At 40.1% G+C, this 18961-nt stretch overlaps 1 protein-coding gene across 1 annotated transcript in view; it reads left to right on the top strand.

Annotated features, from left to right (window-relative positions):
• The window catches only part of LOC307024680 (transmembrane protein 132D-like), a 31477-nt gene continuing 12516 nt past the window's right edge, over positions 1-18961 (top strand). The window contains exons 1-5 of the mRNA XM_079659005.1: positions 1-386; positions 4346-5267; positions 11955-12101; positions 16431-16602; positions 18366-18509. Coding sequence (XP_079515131.1) covers positions 317-386; positions 4346-5267; positions 11955-12101; positions 16431-16602; positions 18366-18509 — 1455 coding nt within the window. The 5' untranslated portion in view covers positions 1-316. The remainder of the gene's footprint in view (positions 387-4345; positions 5268-11954; positions 12102-16430; positions 16603-18365; positions 18510-18961) is intronic.

Here is an 18961-nt window from a genome sequence, read left to right on the forward strand (position 1 = left end):
TTAATCTGACGGAGGCCACATGTTTACTGATTCTGTCATGGGAATAGCCGTGCCTGTTGCTGTCATAGCGTGCCAGCTCGAGCAGTGCGCTCCCGGAGGAAAACATCCCTCTCATCAGCCGGAGGAAAGGAGATTGAAACACATTTCAAAACTATTCCGATTTAAGATTGATGTGGATAAGGAAGTAAACCGCCATTTGTTATCCTCTTCAGTCAGGGGAAGTTACATTAGAGGACATCATACAATGTAGTGATTTGCTCTCATCGCTTTATTTCAACCAACCGGAGGGAGTAGGATTACCTGCAACTGTGAAGAAATGATGCCCAACTTTCCCCTCCGTTCATGGCTTCCAGTTGTCGCATTGGCTCTATTTACAGCTGTTAAAGGTGAGATCCATGACTGTCTGTGTGTGTGTGTGTGTGTGTGTGTGTGTGTGTGTGTGTGTGTGTGTGTGTGTGTGCGCGCGTGTGCGTGTGTTCACGTAAATGAGGTTGGAAGTGCATGCTCCAGCTGTGTTTACTAGAGAACATTACTGGTGATGCAATGAGAATATGCTTTTGTCCATGCTTTGATTTAATTTAATTTACAAGATGGGCTTGATTGCTCCCCCTCATTGAAGCTCTGGTGTAACCTCACAGTATGCACATAACAGGAAAGTGTGCTGCACAAACCTTTAGTGGGCCCAATACAAGACTGCAGTTATTGAGTACATTTGAGAGGATGAAGTTTATGAGAAGTGAGCCTTGAAAGTATAGAACCAGTTTATAAAATGTTCATTTTGTTGCAATGATGTGGTCTTTATAAGAATTTAGGATTGTGTTTTTCCTTTATTTCAAGGTTTGTGGTTACTGCCCATGCCCCGTCCATTTCCTTGTCCCTCTGTCTCGATGAAAGTGACAGCAGGCACGATGCACACTGATCTGTGGGATTAAAGAGGCCTGAAGCTGTGGTTGCAGTTGCACAGCTGTTTCTCTGCTTGTTTAAAGATAACCTGCATTGGGAGCTATGGAGTCACAGTATAAGCTGTCTGTGTCTATGTGATAGCGATATCATGCACAAGTCTACTTTCTGAGATTGCCTGGATTTACATCTGCACGTGTGTGTATTTCCCATCATATTAAGTACTGTATGTAGGAATGCTGTATTTCTTCTATAAGGCACGACTCGGCTGTGCAGCTGTGCCCTTAATGCGTGTCTAAGTGATAGTGTTCAGCCTTTCATATCTTCTCGGCATGGGCTCCATGAATATGCATGGCGGCCTTATCTCTCAGTCCAGTCACAGATGTGTTGCCTGTTGTGTCAGCGAGCCCCTCTGAGGTTGAACTAACATTTACAATAGTAGTTAAGATATTTCTTTTAATTTGACGAGTCAAGATTGGTGCCAGGACTCCCCAAAATGAATATTTGATTATTAAATAATGAGGTACAGCAGTGCATATCATCAACAGTGGACTAATTTTAAGCCGCAGATCAAACGCTGCAACTCAAAACTCTGTGATCTTATCGCATGACTTTTACCAAAGGATTTTGGGAAGGCATCCTTCCAAATGCTTATTTTGAATGTTTTTCTCCCAGACCAGTGTTTACTAGCAATGTGAGCATTATTTTTAATCATCATCTCAGTATGAACTATGTCCCTTCCTTGTCACTTCATGGTCAGACATATTGCAGACTTGTTTTGAACCAGACTGAGGAATATTTTCCTCTTCATGTTTTCTTCCTCCCATATATTGCTTTGACCTGCATTATACACCTGCAGGATATAGATATACTTTAACAATATCGATCGACAACCTAAAGGCAGCACCGGTTGGTCTATTACTGAGTATGGGCTCATAATGAAGGTGAACACGTTTTACTATTTCACATGAAAGCTGGAGGTATACCAACATCTTTCTCGAACTTCTGTGAGTAGAATATTTACTATAAAATAAACTAGAGGGGAAAAAAATCTCTGGCAAATGCTAATTCCCGAACTTCTATCCGAAGTCAGCATTTAATAAAACGTAATTGATTTTTTCATCCTAAAAACGTGCTAAGATTTGGATTGAAGTCCCATGATATGATGTTTTAACTATTAATCCCTGTTTCTGGCTAAAATCCAATAATCGTCTCAAAGTGGAAATCTCAGATCTGGATCATCACCAAAATCTAATTAGTTGTTTCTTGGCCTCGGGCCCATTTGAAAAGGTCTGTTCATAGATAAACTCTGTCTCCTTAGTGGAGAAGAGAAAGAGTACAATTTAAATCAAGTTTATTTCAACAAATACGATTATGACAGCAAATTAAAACGTTGATGCATATTCCACCTTTGCCTAAGCTTTAATTTAGACTTTTGGATAGCCATAGTTCGACGGGAAATCATGCAAATGTGACGTGTACCAGCCATAGACTGTATATACCAGCCAATATCTACTCTTTTAATTAGCAGATATGTTTGATCCCAGCAATCTATTACTTCCTGTCTGCTTTTCTGAATACTACTTGTTTAATATTATCGCACTAATTATTTTAATTGGATTATTAGACTAGATTTTCCTATGCCTTCAGAAAGAACATTGATTTACATACAGATATATTCAACTATTGTTAAAGGGGCATTATTATGCTCATATTGGGAGTTCATATTTAATTGTGTGACATGTCTCCATGCTTTAATGTTGAAAAAGCTCTTTATTGTCTTCATACTGCCTGTTCTTTTCACCCTCTGTCTGAAACCAGAGCCAAGTCTGATCTGACTGGTTAGGTGGCTGGATCTGTTGATTGGTCAACTGTTCAGAAAAATTCCGCCCCTTAGCCTAACACATGCAAAGTGAACAAGCGCTAGCCAATAGAAGCGCTCGTGTATACATAGTGATGTCAAAGGAGGTCAAACGAGGCGTTTCAGGCAGGGGGGGGGGGGGGGGGTGATGGTGGGGTGGTGAGTGTGTGGGAGAGAAAAACGTATATAACATACTACAGGAAAGGGAATATCCCCAAAAAGCATAGTAGGGTCCCTTTAAAAAAAAAAAAACAGAAAGGAAAGATAAAACACTTCTTAGATATTTAGGGGGCTGTAAAATGAGGTTCAGCTTTTCCTTACGTTTGCCTTCTGATAAAGTACTTTTGTGAGCTAGGGCAAGTCAAATTTGCACATTCATTTTGGAGCACTTCAACACAGAGTGAGGATGGCAAAATACCAAGTGTCTTTGGCAGGAGGAGGTGGGATCTGTCACATGAAGCTTCCTTTTGGGACAAACAGTCATCTCATGGAAGTCAGAGAGAGAGAGAGGCTTTTTACCACTCAGACACTGCATTTGGCATTCCCTTTATTGCATTACATGGAGTACGTGTTTTATTTTCTAATTACATTTTCTAATTACATTAAAGTCAACTTTGGTGCAAAGGATAATGCATAAGAGTTATGCGCGTAGTATTCCTGTTTTTTAGTGCTAGAAATGATAACTACAATGGATAATATAATGTGTTTAATTCCCTTTAATATTCTATTTGGCCGTAATGTGCCATTTGGCTGGACATTTAATAAGCAACGTGTGGATTTACTGTAAATGTTACCATTTCGTTAAATTGTATGCAATAAAAAAAGACACTGTTTGTTATTTCCACATCAGTCCACCTACCACCTTAGACTGTTATATCTGCCCTTCGCAGAGGGGACTCACTTAAGAGGAGTGTTGCATTTCATGGGGTCTGTGAAGGTCATGTAAATACTCTAGTTAACCTTTTTAGAGACAGGAAAGACAGTTTGAGCGAGAATTTGCCGGACATAAAACTGTTTAAAAATCCTTTAATTTCTTTTTCGTTACACAGCGGTTATGATAGTCGTAAAGAATGATTATCTTAACGTTGCTGTAATGACTTCTAGAGCTATTCTTTCATGTTAAAAAGGGTATAACTCCTCGCACAGCTTAACAAGTACTCATTCAACATTCAAAGCCACTCCTTTTCTTAAGACTGACTGTCTTCTCTCCTGTTAGTCTCCATTTATACATTACTCCACCATAAACAGTGTGATCTCCTTTGCTCTCCCTTTTCAGTTCAAGAACTCCATGATGAAATGAGTCACTGCTTTTTCCCTGAGTCTCACCACCCTCGGCTTCTCCAGATGACCTACCTGCCCGCATACATTTGTATCGATCCCCGTAGCACCCCAACTCACCCCGTCCTTGACCCTCTGCTCTGTTCTTCTGACTGTGATCCCTTTGTCAACCCTTGGTCATCCTGCCATGCTCTAAATTGAAATCCCTGACCTTGTAAGTGGCAACTGTGTGTATCCCAATAGCAGAATGTAAACCTTCAAGCAGTTATTGCACTAACCCGTCTTTTTAACTTCTCTCCTTGCCAGTTGCTGAAAGTCAGAAGGCTGCTGTGGACATCGACGCGTCCTCCACCCCGTCACCAGTTTATCCCAGTGTCAACTTCAAGGTTCTCAATGTGGATCATGTTTTTTTGAGGCGGAACAGTCCAACCCCATCGCGGAACTCTAGCCAAAAGGCTCAGACTTTTCTCATCACAGGTAAAGGTGCTGGGCTCCTCCAGCCAGCTGTCAACGCCTCATTCGGCCCCATAACTGTCGATGCCCCCGTTCCTCCAGACCTTCTCCTCAGTGGGCGCACCATCCTGCCATTCATTCTGGCCCGTCACGTCCGATCATCATCCCCTGTCGTCAAGATCCTCTTCCACATGTCCACAGGCAGTGACATCACTGTTGGGCAAGAAAGGATGGGGTCAGGAGAGGATAATGTCAGTAAAAGCGCTAGAGCCAAAGTGAAGGATGGAGGCCACTGTGTGACCGCCTACGCCTTCTGGGAGACGAAGGAGGTCCGGGGGGCATGCCTGGTGTCTCCTGGTGGGTTCTGTGTGGCCCAGCTGAAGCCAGAACCCGTCTGGTTTGGCTCAGGCAGCCGGTCAGGAAGCTCCAGCAGGGAAGCAGGAAAAACAGAAGGAGCTAAGGGGCTTCAGGGGAACCTTGTGGATGTCTACTTTCAGAGTCGGAGGGATCCAACAGGCCAGTGTGCCCCGCAGGATAGCTTGCAACGGGTCAGAGGTGGAAGAGGGGGAGGCTCTGGGGGCTCAGGGACACCGATGAGGCGCATAGGAAGTGTCAATCTCCTCAAAACTCCACCAGGGAACCCCACCTTTTTCCGACTGAGGCTAGGGGGCGCCGTGGTGGTCCAGACTTCTTCCAAGCCCCTGAAGGCCACGGACGTTGCAACTTTCTACGTGTTCCTGCCTAGCACATCTTCCCTGGAAACTTTCACTCTCAGGTGAGGGAGCTTCACCTTTTTTCTGTTTCAGGCTGTTCTTAAAGGTCTTGTTTCAAAGTGTGGAAATATCCTTATTCAAGTTGGATGAGCAGAGACACTTTCACTGCAGGTTTTGTGCCAGACAGTTTATGGCCTTGAGCAGCGACTTGCTGAGCCTCACGGTGAAAGTTGAAAGTACTTTGGATTTCTTTGTAGGAGTTTAAACACTGTTTTGAACCGTGCACCACAGTTTGCTTACAGACCTGTCCTCTAGTGTTAGATTTTACATTGTCTGCTGAAAGTGATATAGTACATTGCAGAGCTGTTTCTTTGTCTTTTTTTCATGCAAGTCCAAGTTAGTTCTTTAGTCAGTGGTACTACATCACTGTCTTAAGTCCTTTAAGGGGAGTCAGAGCCAAGTCAGAAGTCTTCTTGAACAAGTTGCAAGTCAAGGTGGCTTTTTTCTTGAAACCTTTTAATCAAAGTTGTGTTTATAGTGTTTATTCTGTACAAGTCCTAACCAAGTACTTTTTTAATTGTAAAGGACTATACAATAATGACATGCCTACACAAGGCATGCAGGGAGCTATACTGGTTATTTATGTAAAATAAATTAGAACAAATAGTCTTCTCTCAAGTCTTCAATCTAGTCAAGTCTCTTGTCAAGATCAGTTCTGGGATTTATCTCTCATGTCTACAGTTCTGAATCATTTCTTCAAATGTTTTGGATGTAATTTAACATTTCTGTATTATTCTGTTAAGTTGGTTACATTCTGCTGGTTGTTTTGCACACAGTGGTGATAAGGTTGCCTGAATTTAATTGTATTACTGAGTAGCTAAGTAGCTAGTTTCAGTGCTACAGCTGTACCTGCTGTTTCGGAAAAAAGAGAATAAACTAATATTGTAGTGAAACCAAGATAACCCAATTACACACTATGGTATGCCAAGATTTTTTTTAGACCTCCATAGCTAAATACAGCAAGAGGGCGTTTAGCTTCAAATGTCATACCGAGGAAACACTATCATTATTAACTATGTTGCTGAGTCTGCAGGGTATACAGTAACAGTTTGGTTTATAGGAGTGACATCAAAATTAATTGTCACTGAAACTTATGAAGCGGAAAAAGAGACTGAAACCAAGTTGAATCGCAGTGATGAACAGTATAATTGAGCGTCTTCATGAAAGATAGGCTCCATGCATTTAAATGGTTACTTAAGGCACTTGAATACTGATAGGGTATCGCCATCAAGGTTATCCAGTCAAATGCTTCAGCGCCAACGCGACTTGTGTTGTCTGCCAGTTTCTCAGGCTTCATAAATTACTGACATGTTATATCCTGTCTACTTCAACTTCTCAGTTAGTGGGGGAGTTATGGAGGGTACTCTTCCATAAACAGGGAAATAATTGGCAAATGATTCACTGGTTTCCATATCTCAATATCCCGCCTAACAGTTCAACAAGTTTCTCTGGGTATTTGTCTTCATAAATAATGCATCTATTTAATGGAGCAGGAAAACAAATAACTAACATCTCCCTCACTGCTGTGGGTAAAAGTGAAGTTAATATAAAAGCAGCCCTGTCGCACCGACACCCACACTTTAATCTGTTTTCAAAATGTCTGCTCGTTGCCTTTTGATGCATATCGCTGATTTTTATCAGAATGCTTCAGATCAGTAGTGTGTGAAGCCATCGCAGCGAGGTTTGTGTTTCCGGCCTTTACTTGGTTTAATGGTTTTGTTTGAAACGCAAGACACATTTTTCTCTAATCCCATGATTAAGTGATATCATGCTGCAAACAACATACCAACACTGCAGTAATCTGTGGAGGTATGCAGAGAAATTAGATGTGTGTATTAATCCATAGGGCACATATTTACATGTAAAACTGTGGCTGTGTGTGAGTCGATCCCTTACAACACGTCAGACTTACCATCCACAGACACAAACATTCCTCCACATTGAGCTGAATGCTCAACAGCTAACACTGTTGACATTACGTGATTAAGATTTGTCATAGGGACGCTGACCCTTTAATCTGCTGTTGTTTGGAGTATTTGGAGGGATTTACAGCCTCCCCACATGAAATACTCTAAACACTGACTCACTGACCATGCCTTATAAAGTTCCTACACTCAGGTCAGTGATTTTTTGTGTTTTTGACCTACTGCCTCATCCAGATTGAGATTGGACGAGAGGAGGGGGCAGAGTCAGTGCGGTTAAGTCCGACTGAAGGCTAGCTCTGAGGAGCTTGGCAAAGTGATTGATTCCTCCTGGGAGAAATCCCTGCATTACTTCATTCTTTGGCCCAAGATTGAGTCCACTCCAACAGGGTTAGGCCAGATAATCTGTGGCCCTGATAGAAAATGAATCAAGAGGTTAACCCTTTAGGGTAGAGATGATCTGGGCAAAAGGCCAGGATTAACCGACCTGTGTGTGTGGGGGGGATTATAGTTTTCCGTCATACCCACCTGCTAAGTGCACAAGTTCAACAACTTGTAATTCAAAATGATGTATTTTCACATTTGTCCTCTCATGAAATAAAAAAGTTCTTAAAATGAAAATAAAAACATTTTCTCTGCTCACATTTAGATAAAAAGAAGTCACATCAAAAAAGAAAATATTCAGCATTGAAGAAACACAAAATGCATCACATTTACAAAGAGAACATATATTTATTTTTCACCATGACATAAACAGGCAAAAAACTCCAGCTTTCACATGTTTAATCAAAGAGATGGTCCGAGTCAGGTATAACAGCAGTGAAGAGTTGTTCACTTTACCGGTCGATATCCATTCTGCCCCCCCCTCTACCTGTGGTCATGAACTCGGGGTAGTGACTGACAAAGACAAAGAGAGGGGACAGAAGTGGCTGAAATTAGGTTTCTCTATGGGGAGGCTTGTGTCTGCTAGTGGGCGAGAAACTCAGTGATCCAGGGAGATTCTGGCATTGAGTTACTGCTCCTCCACACTCAATAGGAGCCCGCTGAAGTGCTTTGTACCCCTGGGAAGGATGGTCATCAGGTGCTGCTGTCACTGTGATGCTTATCTGGACAAGCAGCAGAGAAAAGGTCTTGATGGATATAGGTAGCTTGCTTAGGTTGTGATATGCAGAAAATTGTCTAAAACCTTTGAAAAAACATGAATGCACGTTACAATTCCCTTATGATTCTGTTAGTTAAGTCAGAACATGAGGAATCAAATGAGGTCTGTGTTTAAAGAGGACATATTCTGCTAATGTTCAGGTTCATGTATGTATTTTGTGCTTCTACTGTTTGCATGCTTTTAAAAAAGTGCTTTATTTTTTCCATACTGCCTGTGATGCAGCACCTCTTTTCACCCTCTGTCTGAAACCAGAGCCCAGTTTGCTCTGATTGGTTAGCTGGCTGGCTCTGTTTTGATTGGTCAACCACTTTGAAATGCCTAACCCTTAGCATATCAGGTACAAAGTATTGGAGTGCTAGCCAATGAAGTGCAAGTGTTACACAGTGATGTCATGCACAAAAACCTATATATCACACAACAGGAAAGGTAAAACCCCAAAAAGCATAATAGATCTTTAAAAAAAATGTTTTCTTGATTTGCCTGCCTGATACATAACCAAATAAATGTTTATATTTATTATATTTCAGTCATTCAAATGGAAAATCTAATAGAGATTACCCTTTGGCTAAAAGGTTTTTAAACCACAACATTATCTCTGCAAAAGTATGTCTTTAGCCAGAGTTTGTTGAATTGTGTGTGTGTGTGTGTGTGTGTGTGTGTGTGTGTGTGTGTGTGTGTGTGTGTGTGTATGTGTGTGTGTGATTGCCTGCTGTGTTTTTCCTGTCAAAACAACTCTGTCCTTGACCCTGTCTCAATGGTTATTGATCAGTCTGCTGCTGTTTGATTACTAATCAGTGTTTGTAAAAGTGTGTGCTGAACATGAGTGCATGCTTACTGACCCTCATTTGGACGTAGCAGGAATACATTTGACAGGTCCATCTGTTATGTAATTTAAAATATTATTCAGCAATTTGATGATAAAAAGGATAAAACTACAGCTTGTTAAAACAGACAGATTGATTTCAGTAAAATTGCAGGTTGCCTCTGAATCATTACTGAGCGTTTATAAGTAAAAAAAAAGAAGCCTTTCTACAATGTGTCCTAAGTATATTATCTTCCTTTCTATGCTTCACTTTTTGGTTGGTGGTATATTCATTAAATGTATCACTTAGGGATGCACCGAATATTTGGCCACCGAAAATTATCGGCTGAAATGGTTAAAAAGGCACTTTCGGCTTTTGGCCGAAAGGGTTTTAGCACCGAAAAAATATCACCGAATGTCAGAGAACAGGGTTACGTTGATCATACTCCGCATATTTGTCCGGGTGTTTTGATTTCAAGTGGTGGAGTAATCCCGAAGTGGTGAAAGTCTTTGCAGTTAAACCCCCTCGAGAAATGTCAGCTGAACACGTTTTACAAATCGCAATCCGGGCCTCTTTCTCTGATATTTTTAAATATCTCCAAGCGGCAGACATGTTGGCTGTGAGCCAGCCGAGAGCATGGTCGCGCGCCGTGCTTGTCGCCGCGTTTTGATTACGTCATCACAACAACACGTTAGGTTACCAAACTTATAGGTGCATTTGTTGTTGTTGAAGGCCTGGCTGTTACAGTCTTTATTTACACTATTTTATTGTAGGTCTACTGGCCTAGATGTTTATGCAGTTTTAAAGCACCTTGGCTTTGTTCTGAATGCACTTTGTTGTAGTTATCCTAAAGAGAAAAGAAAATGCACTTGACTTGGAATTAATGTACTGTATGCATTCAAAAGTGCTGAATAAATGTTTTATGGACCCATAATAGTGATTATTATTTAAGTTAAGTTTTGCCATAATCATGTCTTTTTCCATAATCAGCTAGCTGAACAACATTGGTAAAAAATGTATACATTTTCTATTAATCATTTTCGGCCTTTCGGCATTCGGTTTTCGGCCAACTGTTTCCTATTTTCGGTATCGGTTTCGGCCAAGAAATTCCCATTCGGTGCACCCCTAGTATCACTACCAGACCATGAAGTGGGTTGGGTACAGAGCTGCTGTTAGAAAGCAGAAAATGGAGACCTCGTATAAATCATAAATACTGATGGCAGGAACCAAATTTGTGGGAGACATAATGGAAGTTTTAATGTCTCCTTCCTTGGATCAACATATGGGAAAAGTGACAGTAGTTTAATGGTGTTTTGAATATGTTTATTTAAGCTTTCGTTTTGCTTTCTGTTTCGTTCCTCTCACAGCTGCAGTCTACTCATTAACACAGGGATGTTACACTCCATTTCAAGATAGTTTCAGCAAATTGAAACCAGAGGCTTTCACATTCTCCAAACCAAATACAGCACCTTATCAAGGTTGAGGTTTTTCTAATTATTCTCGCTGTGAATATCCTACTGACAAACTGCAGGATGCTCTTGGAGTTGAATTCTATCTGGAAAGTTTCCAGCACCTCGTTGAATCCCTGCCACAAGGAAATTGGCCTGTTTTGGAAACACACCCTGTAGCATTGTGTCTGTGTGAGTGCAGATTAGTGAATCATTGCATTTTAAACATTGATTAGAGGCAGTTTGCGTCTCATATCACTTTCAACCTTAAATAACTGCTCTATGACCCTGTCCTGTGACATTTGACAATAATAGCAGAGAGATCTTTGCTTTATAAACACAAAGTCTTGGTGTTTGTTGAACCTCCAGGACTATCTGGTCCATTCACATTATTCATAATAAGTGTTCTCTCCCAGCAGACTCTTATGTGAGTCTGAATCAGACATCTGATTAACTTATTCCCAGTTGTCCCCAGGGCAAATAGGAATAAATACTGCCGCTAATTCTCAGTCTGCCAGCAGCCTGCAACACATCAGTCTGTCTGACTCGGCTTGTTAGACACGACATGAATGAACACACATATACCTTTTTGAATGGCTTTGTGAATACTTGATTCTGATTAGTCTATTTCGACATGGAGTGTTATTTATTTGAAGCTGATCTTCGAGATATTATGTTATTTTGTTTGTGATTTCCAGGAACTTAAAACTGTCACTGTCTCGTCCTCAGCTCCCCTGAATGAGAGCAGGGTTTGTTTCTTTGCCCTTTTTTTGCTTAAATCAACGATCGTAATCTTGGCTTTGCTTGTCTGTGCAGCACTCTGCAAGATTGTTGATTTACTCTCTGATATGAATGATCTTGTTTGTAATCCGGCTGAGTATGGTTGTGTATCTGCAGACAGAAACAGAAAATAATTTATCATATTGTTTGTGGTTATGGGCAAACTGTGTGAACAGAAGGGTGCTGAGCCTGTAGCCCTGGGGTGCGCCAATATTCAATAATAGAGTGGAGTAGTTTTGACCCTATACCAGAACAACTTGGGGTGTGTTTGTGAGGAAGTCCAAAATCAAGCCCAGAATGATATCTTTTCTGCCCATCTAATTGGGGGATTTTGCTGAATGCTTAGTGGACGTACAACATTCTAATGTAGGTGTTGTGTTTGCAGCTGTACAACTCTTGTTGATATTAAAAGAGTTGGAAAAACATGTAAATGTCTTCTACAGTCAAACAACTCACATATCACCTTAGTTAGTAAATAAGACATGTTGCTAGCCTAAGAGTGTATGGATAGTAGTGATTAAAATTCACCCTTTGCACTGGCTTGTTTATGTATTCTTGTATGCGTTTACCGCAGGGCAACAGTGAAATCGGGCCTGTCATTCAGTGCGGCGCGGCCCAGTGACTCAGCACTTTGGGACATCATAGTGGAGCCCGGCAGAGGAGCGACTCCCAACACTGTCTCCGTCGTCTGCCAGAGGAAAGTTGCTGTCACCGCAAAGAGGTCAGTCATGTTCTTTCTGCTTACAATAAAAAAACAATCTTCATCTTTTGTGATTTGTTATTGTCTTTGTTCTCTTTATTTTTCTAAGATTTCAATAAACCTCTCTGCTACTATAAAAGAAAATCAATTTGTTTTCAAGGAAGAAACATATTCAGCGCTTACAGGAAAATTAATCATTGGTAGCCTCAGACTACATCATTAAAGAAAAAGCAATACAATAATTACTTCCACTGCAAAATGTAACATTGAAGATATAGGATTTCAAGTTCAAGTCAAATACATACAATTGTGTTTATCTAAGTCTGTTTCAATGATGAACCACACGTTTATAGTTCCAGAAATCATTTGAACAAAGAGTTCTAGAAAAGAAATACCCTTTTCAATTGGTTTCAAACCATTTATGTGGTCCTCCTTTAAAGACTAACTGACAACATCCCCAGGCACATTATTTTTCGATAAAATATAATAATGATCCTGCAGAAACAAAACATTGTGAAACAGCAATGGAAGAAATAAATGTAAAACATCATATACTGTATACAGTTGTGATAAAACATTTTTTTTTAAATTCCTATTAGTGTTTAGTTTTATTTATTCATTCAGCAATGCTTATTATCTTACCTTACATACGTTTACTTTATTAACCTTAAAAACGGAATTATTGTTTTATTTTAACTATGTTGAATCACCAGTTTTACTTTCCAAATGGCTTTGAGTTGATGGAAATGAAGTGTAAATGAGAAGTGTAAACAGTGTAAACCGTGGCAGAAAATAAATCAGTTGAAGTGCTTTTACTTAAATGAATATTAATTTCACTGCCCTTTCAATGCCTGATTTACATGACACACACCAGTTGATTACAGCAGTTTTGCCAGATGCTGCTAGTGACACACACCCACAGTCACCTCTGCCCAGCAACCCTCCGCCCACACAGACACAAAGCACCCGCCGTCCGCCCGACTCACTTATCCGTAATCGTCCATAATCACGGCTACGTTATCCGGGCTTAAGCGCTTGCACGTTCAGAAGGGGAGATTAGGACGGAGAGATATTTCAAGTCGTGTGTCCCTAGTTCTGAGCTCCCACAAGGACACACACACACACACACACACACACACACACACACACACACACACACACACACACACACACACACACACACACACACACACACACACACACACACACACACACACACACACACACACACACACACACACACACACACACACACACACACACACACACACACAACTGTGCTTTGAAGTAATGATACGTCCAGGGGTTTACACCCCCCCTTATGCATGGCTATCGAGGAAATAGGGGCATAAACCCCTTCTATGTTTCTCTTCCTCGCTCTTACGTACACTCTCGCAGTATTTTCTGATCCTTTAAAAAATAATCTCAGTCTTCGTAAAACATTTTAAGAAAATACTTTTTAGTGTGGAGTTCAGTATGTATACTTTAAGGTTAATTTGTTTCACACACACATGACCTTGTGTTGTAGAGGAACACAGTCAGATTAGACATTAACATGCTTAAATTCCATTATCTCAAAATAATCACTTATTTCTATTAATATCGCACTGGACATTTGGCATAAATCAATAACCCTTTATGGAGGTTGTTAAAAAAATTGTTTGACACTTCGTAGAAAACGTTCATTTCTTTTTTTGGCAAAGAGTAAGATGAGAGAATGACTCCCACATTGATATAATGTGTGTATATTAATTGTGAAGCTATGGCCAACAGTTGGTTAGCTTAGCAATAGCTTAGCATACAGAATAGAAGCAGCTAGCCTGGCTTTTCTCTAAGATAAAAGAAAACTGCCTACAAACTGACGATTTGTAGCTCTACAGATCAAGTTCTTCCCGCTATTTGTAGTCTTTATGCTAAGCTAACTTTGCTCACTGTTGGTGGTATTTTCATACTAACGCATACAAACTTACGAAGATCAGTAGTACATTTCTCACATTGTTCTCGCTGAAAAAGCTAATAAACATATTTTTTCAAAATGTAAAACTTTCCTTTTTAGAAGCAGGATACTGGCCATAGCTGCTTTAGTTTAATTTGGTAACTTCTTACACTGTATAATGGCACAAGACTTGCTTCATCTCTGATGTGCTCCCTGGTTTCCATTTCCTGCTTGTGAGGTCTTTGAAATGACTCAGCGGAAGTTTTCTCTTTTCTGCCAAGCTTCAACATAGTGTAAGTGTAAATATTTATATATGTACATGCAGAGTTGGGTGTGGTATATTACTATATAATATTACTTTTGTCGGTAACAGAGTAGTGTAACGCGTTTTATAATTCAGTAATCACGCTACAGTTACTAACATTGCCACGACACGCGCTACTTCGTTACTTTTATAAAATAATCACACTCACTGACAGACAAGAGGGGTTTCCGCCGCCGCAGGTTTGTATACATGTAGGCCTACGTAATCTGCGCGATTTGCCCATCCACATCTCCACGTGCAGTGCTGCATAAACATGGCTGAGTCTTTTCATCTGTAAACTTCCTCAACAGGGCCGCTCGCTCTCTTTTCTTGATTGCCCTCTCACGGGTGAACAGTTCAATGTCCCGCTTCATTATAGGAATTCTGCCATGTCTCTACCACTTTAGTTTGACCATCTCTGTTACTAAGTTATGGAAAACTAAATAAATAAGTAATTAGATACCTTACCGTTACTGTGCTCATAAAGAATGATAAGAATAAGAATAATGCGTTTTGAACTGGTTTCATTAATTAGTGTCTTTACGTTTCACAGACTGTTAGCTTGTTGTGTTCGGATGGTAGCCTATTTTATTAAAGAGCATATCAAAAGAAAGACTTGTGTTATGTCTTCCTTAATGCAATAGTAATTGGGGGTGCAAGTGGAGTCTCGCAGAGGCAAAACTGTGGCGCGCTTACACTGTAGGTTCGCCACAGTCTGCGTGATCTGCCTGAAGGGAGGGGCGGACCGGCCCTGCGAGTAAAGTAACGAGTAAAGTAACGAGTAAAGTAACGAGTTACTTTATGTAGAGAGTAACGAAGTAGTGTAATATATTACTTTTTTAAAAAAGTAATATGTAATATGTAATATATTACTTTTTTTTAGTAATGACCCCATCTCTGTGTACATGTAGTTATGACCTTGTCACTGCACATAATTATATGTATTTTTATAATGCAAGTTTATGAGCTAGACGTTGATTGTTTCGCTTTATGCAAAGTGTTGCCTCACTTCAAAGTGCCACAGCCCCATTTACGTTGGGCTCCATTTTCCCTTTGATCTGTTCCTACTGGCAGGTATGCCTACACACTCTTTGCAGCATCAAATAACATCACGTCATTTCTTTGACAAGCCTTTGACCAGAATACTTGGCTCAAGTCTCTGCCAGCTCAGTTAATCTTCCTTCCACAGTCTCACCTTATTCTTCCTTAAGCTGATATAAATGAGTCCTCCTGTGTATTACACATTTTGAGTTTAAACTCCGGAGTTTATTTTTCACAAATTTCAAAGTAATTTTCTATCTTTTTCGTTTTCATTGGCAGCTTCTTTATACAGATATTTACTTTTCCTCCCTCATGGAACAAGAGAGCACACAGCTCATCTCATCTCCTTTTTGCACCGAAGCATATTTGTCTCTTGACACAAAAAAAAACCCAATATATATCCCAGCTTCCAGAGGTTTGATAAGAAAATATCAGAGTGAAATGACTCCTGCTTGCTTTGGTTATTTACCTGCATCACTTCTAGTAATTTAACAGTAGATTGAACAAAATAATCCTGACACTAATTAAACTTTAGTACTTACAAACATAATGTTCCAATTGAACACCATTGGAACTTATTTAGTTGAGATTGTGATCAAACTATGTGAGCACAGGCTAAGTGTTATTTCCTATTTTTATCTCTCAATTAAACCCTGTAAAAACTCTTGAAATCCAATTTAGTTACACTTGGATTATTCATCTTTATATAATACACTACGACTGAATTTATAGTACATTTAAAAGACAGTGAACAGCATGGTCTATGTTTACAATACAGGCACAGAATATTAGGCTCTAGAAACAACATGTATGAGGAATACAAGGACAAGTGTTTCAGTTTTCCAACCCAAATTATAATATCGTTTTTTTAATCAGTCAACAGGTGTTGTTGTTACAGCCTTGCTTCTAGTCGGCTATGACCAGTAACTTATGGCGGCAGTTGCTAATTTAAGTAAGCAATCTTTAGATGCCACATGCAGCTGTCATGGTTGCTGTTCAGCGGAGTTTACAGAGGCTTGCATTTACTTGTCCAACCGCTATGTGTTTTTCAAATTTTGTCTCTAAACAGGGGTCTTCTGGAAGTCTTCCAACTGGACTTTGTGCCAAAGGATGTTTCAGAGCAGGCAGAGAGTCAGACGATCTCCTGGCGTCTGGAGATGCCAGGAAACCTCAAGGATGTGGGCATAATGCGCATCTACACAACTCAGAGAGACTATGTGGGGCTGGCACCTCTGGTCATGGTGAGGACAATATCTGTATCCATTTATCTACTGTTTAAAATGTGTTTTTAGTCATGCCCCACACCTAGTTACTTGGCTTCGAACATTACGGCAAAGCATGAGAGTGATTCCCAACACCTCACTTTTAAGGAAATTGATAATAATTGCCTTAATAAAACACAGTTTCATGCATTAAACATCCTGATGATATCATTTAATTACAAACAATATGAGTAGACTTCTCAAGGAGGCTGAAATCTGGCATGGAGGTCAAGAGTTGGGTTGTCTGTGTGTGTCTGGACTGCAGATTTTGATATGCTTCGGATCACCTGTATGGAAAGGGACATTTTATTTTCTGGAACAGCAGTTTCTTGCAATGCATTAATATTATTTGTGATGCCTAGACTGATTTCATGCTGCTATGCGATGTTTACCTTTTTAAAACAAACTGTAAGAAATGACAATGTATAATAGGTTCATTACTGTCTTCGAAAAGGAGACTCGGAAAGCTATTTCATGCTGCAATAGCATGAATAAGACATTAACTATATTGAATTATTATTCAATTAATTATTTTGTTGATAGCCAAACATGGTGGTTATTAAAATAAAAACTGCACTACACCAGAAAATGCACGTTTAATACAAAACTGTTAACAGTGAAGGGAAGGCATGGGGGATGTTGCGTCACAGCAAAGAAGGTTGGCTGTTAGATTTTCTTTCTACATGTTCTTCTTATGTCCATCTCATTGACATGTAGCCCTCTAAAGGATTTAGCACTTACACTGACTGAATGAACATGTAAATGAAGGAAGTGTAAATATAAGACTGTATTCCCAAAAGAGGCAGATTTAAAACAGAGCTGAACCACTTGAACTGAACCAGATCACTGCCAGACAGATTACTGCGGAAACATCGGAAATGGAGCTCTCTCGGTGTGGCGCTGCCAGAACCACAGAGCGATGATATTGCTTTCCGGGTTTGCGCTAACCTTGATCCAGTGGCGTTATGTATGGGTCAGTGTTTCGGTCTGAACTGGAGCATGTCCCTTTTGAATTGCGGTCAGCAGCTGTCAGGCCGACGGAGTTCAGAATGTGAAGCTGCCGGGGAACATCTGCCGAGGGTTTTCTGATCCACAAGCATCAGGAGGGGGAAAAAAACCCTGCTGATCACCCAGAGCTCCTTACACACACACTGCCATCACCTATAATAGGTTAAAAAGACCTTATCAGAGATCTTGTAAACTGTAAAGTACCAGTCTTGATGTATGAAAAGCTAAGCAGTTGCTAAGCATTGACGCAGATGTGCACAACAGGGTGGGGAAATCAACGTTTAATAGGTGATTTGTTGTAATCCAGGTGTGTGAGTTTGAGAGAGACAGAACAACATGTATTCTGTTGTATAATATCATCACAGAGAGATTTCTTTTTAGCTCATCTGTGTAGTTTGTGTGTACGCGTTGCATCATTGTGATTTAAATGAATCGAGTTTGTGAGCCTGCAAGTGTTTTAATCTCTGTTAGTCTTGCTAACACCCTCTGCCTATTATCCCTGCCCCCATACAAATAGTGATGATCGTTAGTGAAAAAGTATTTAGATCAATATTCTTCAGCTTTAAAGGGAGCGAGCATTAAATTAAGATCAAAGACTCCTCTATACTATTGAATAAGCTGCTGGTGTGAAGAAGACAAAGAGGAAGAAGTGTATTACTATTTGACCTTTGCAATTGCTATAAAAAAAAATACACATTTTTCTTTACTCTATTAATGTCCTCCTTTCTACACAGAAAACTGATATATTGAATACTGCTAAGCTGATGGGTGTAACGGTGTCTGTACCTGTGAAAACTCTGGCAGTTGAGGCTAATGGCTCCGTCACTGATGTGACAAACTACACCAGATGTAGGTCTACAGAGGAGGATGTGCTCAAGGTAAGTCATTACAACAACAAGTTTATTTGACTTGGATTGGACATTTACAAGCAAGAATCTGTTGCTTGTAAATGTCTTCCTTTTTTGTCCGCACTATATGTAATAATTCATTTTCCTGTATTCTAACACCACTGGCTGCAAATGCGCAAGCTGTCAGTGTTAACAAAAATGAAACTTTGTTCATTTATCCGCCCTGTGATGTGAGTCCACTCCAAAATATATTGGGTTTTTCCCATTAGTAAACCTTTCACCAAGTTTCATGAAAATCTAGGATGTAGTTATAATGCTGACTTGTGTGTAAGCACACTCAACAGTGTGCATTAATGACTCTAACAAACCTAAAATCACCTATTTCAAGATACAAAAACGTTTGCAGCCTTCTTTAATCTCATATTAAATTCCAGTGTAATTTGTATATATAATCCAGGCCCTAATGCGCATACAAAACATTA

The sequence above is a fragment of the Notothenia rossii genome (assembly GCF_949606895.1).
Source record: "Notothenia rossii genome assembly, chromosome: 11".
In the NCBI taxonomy this organism is placed as follows: domain Eukaryota; kingdom Metazoa; phylum Chordata; class Actinopteri; order Perciformes; family Nototheniidae; genus Notothenia; species Notothenia rossii.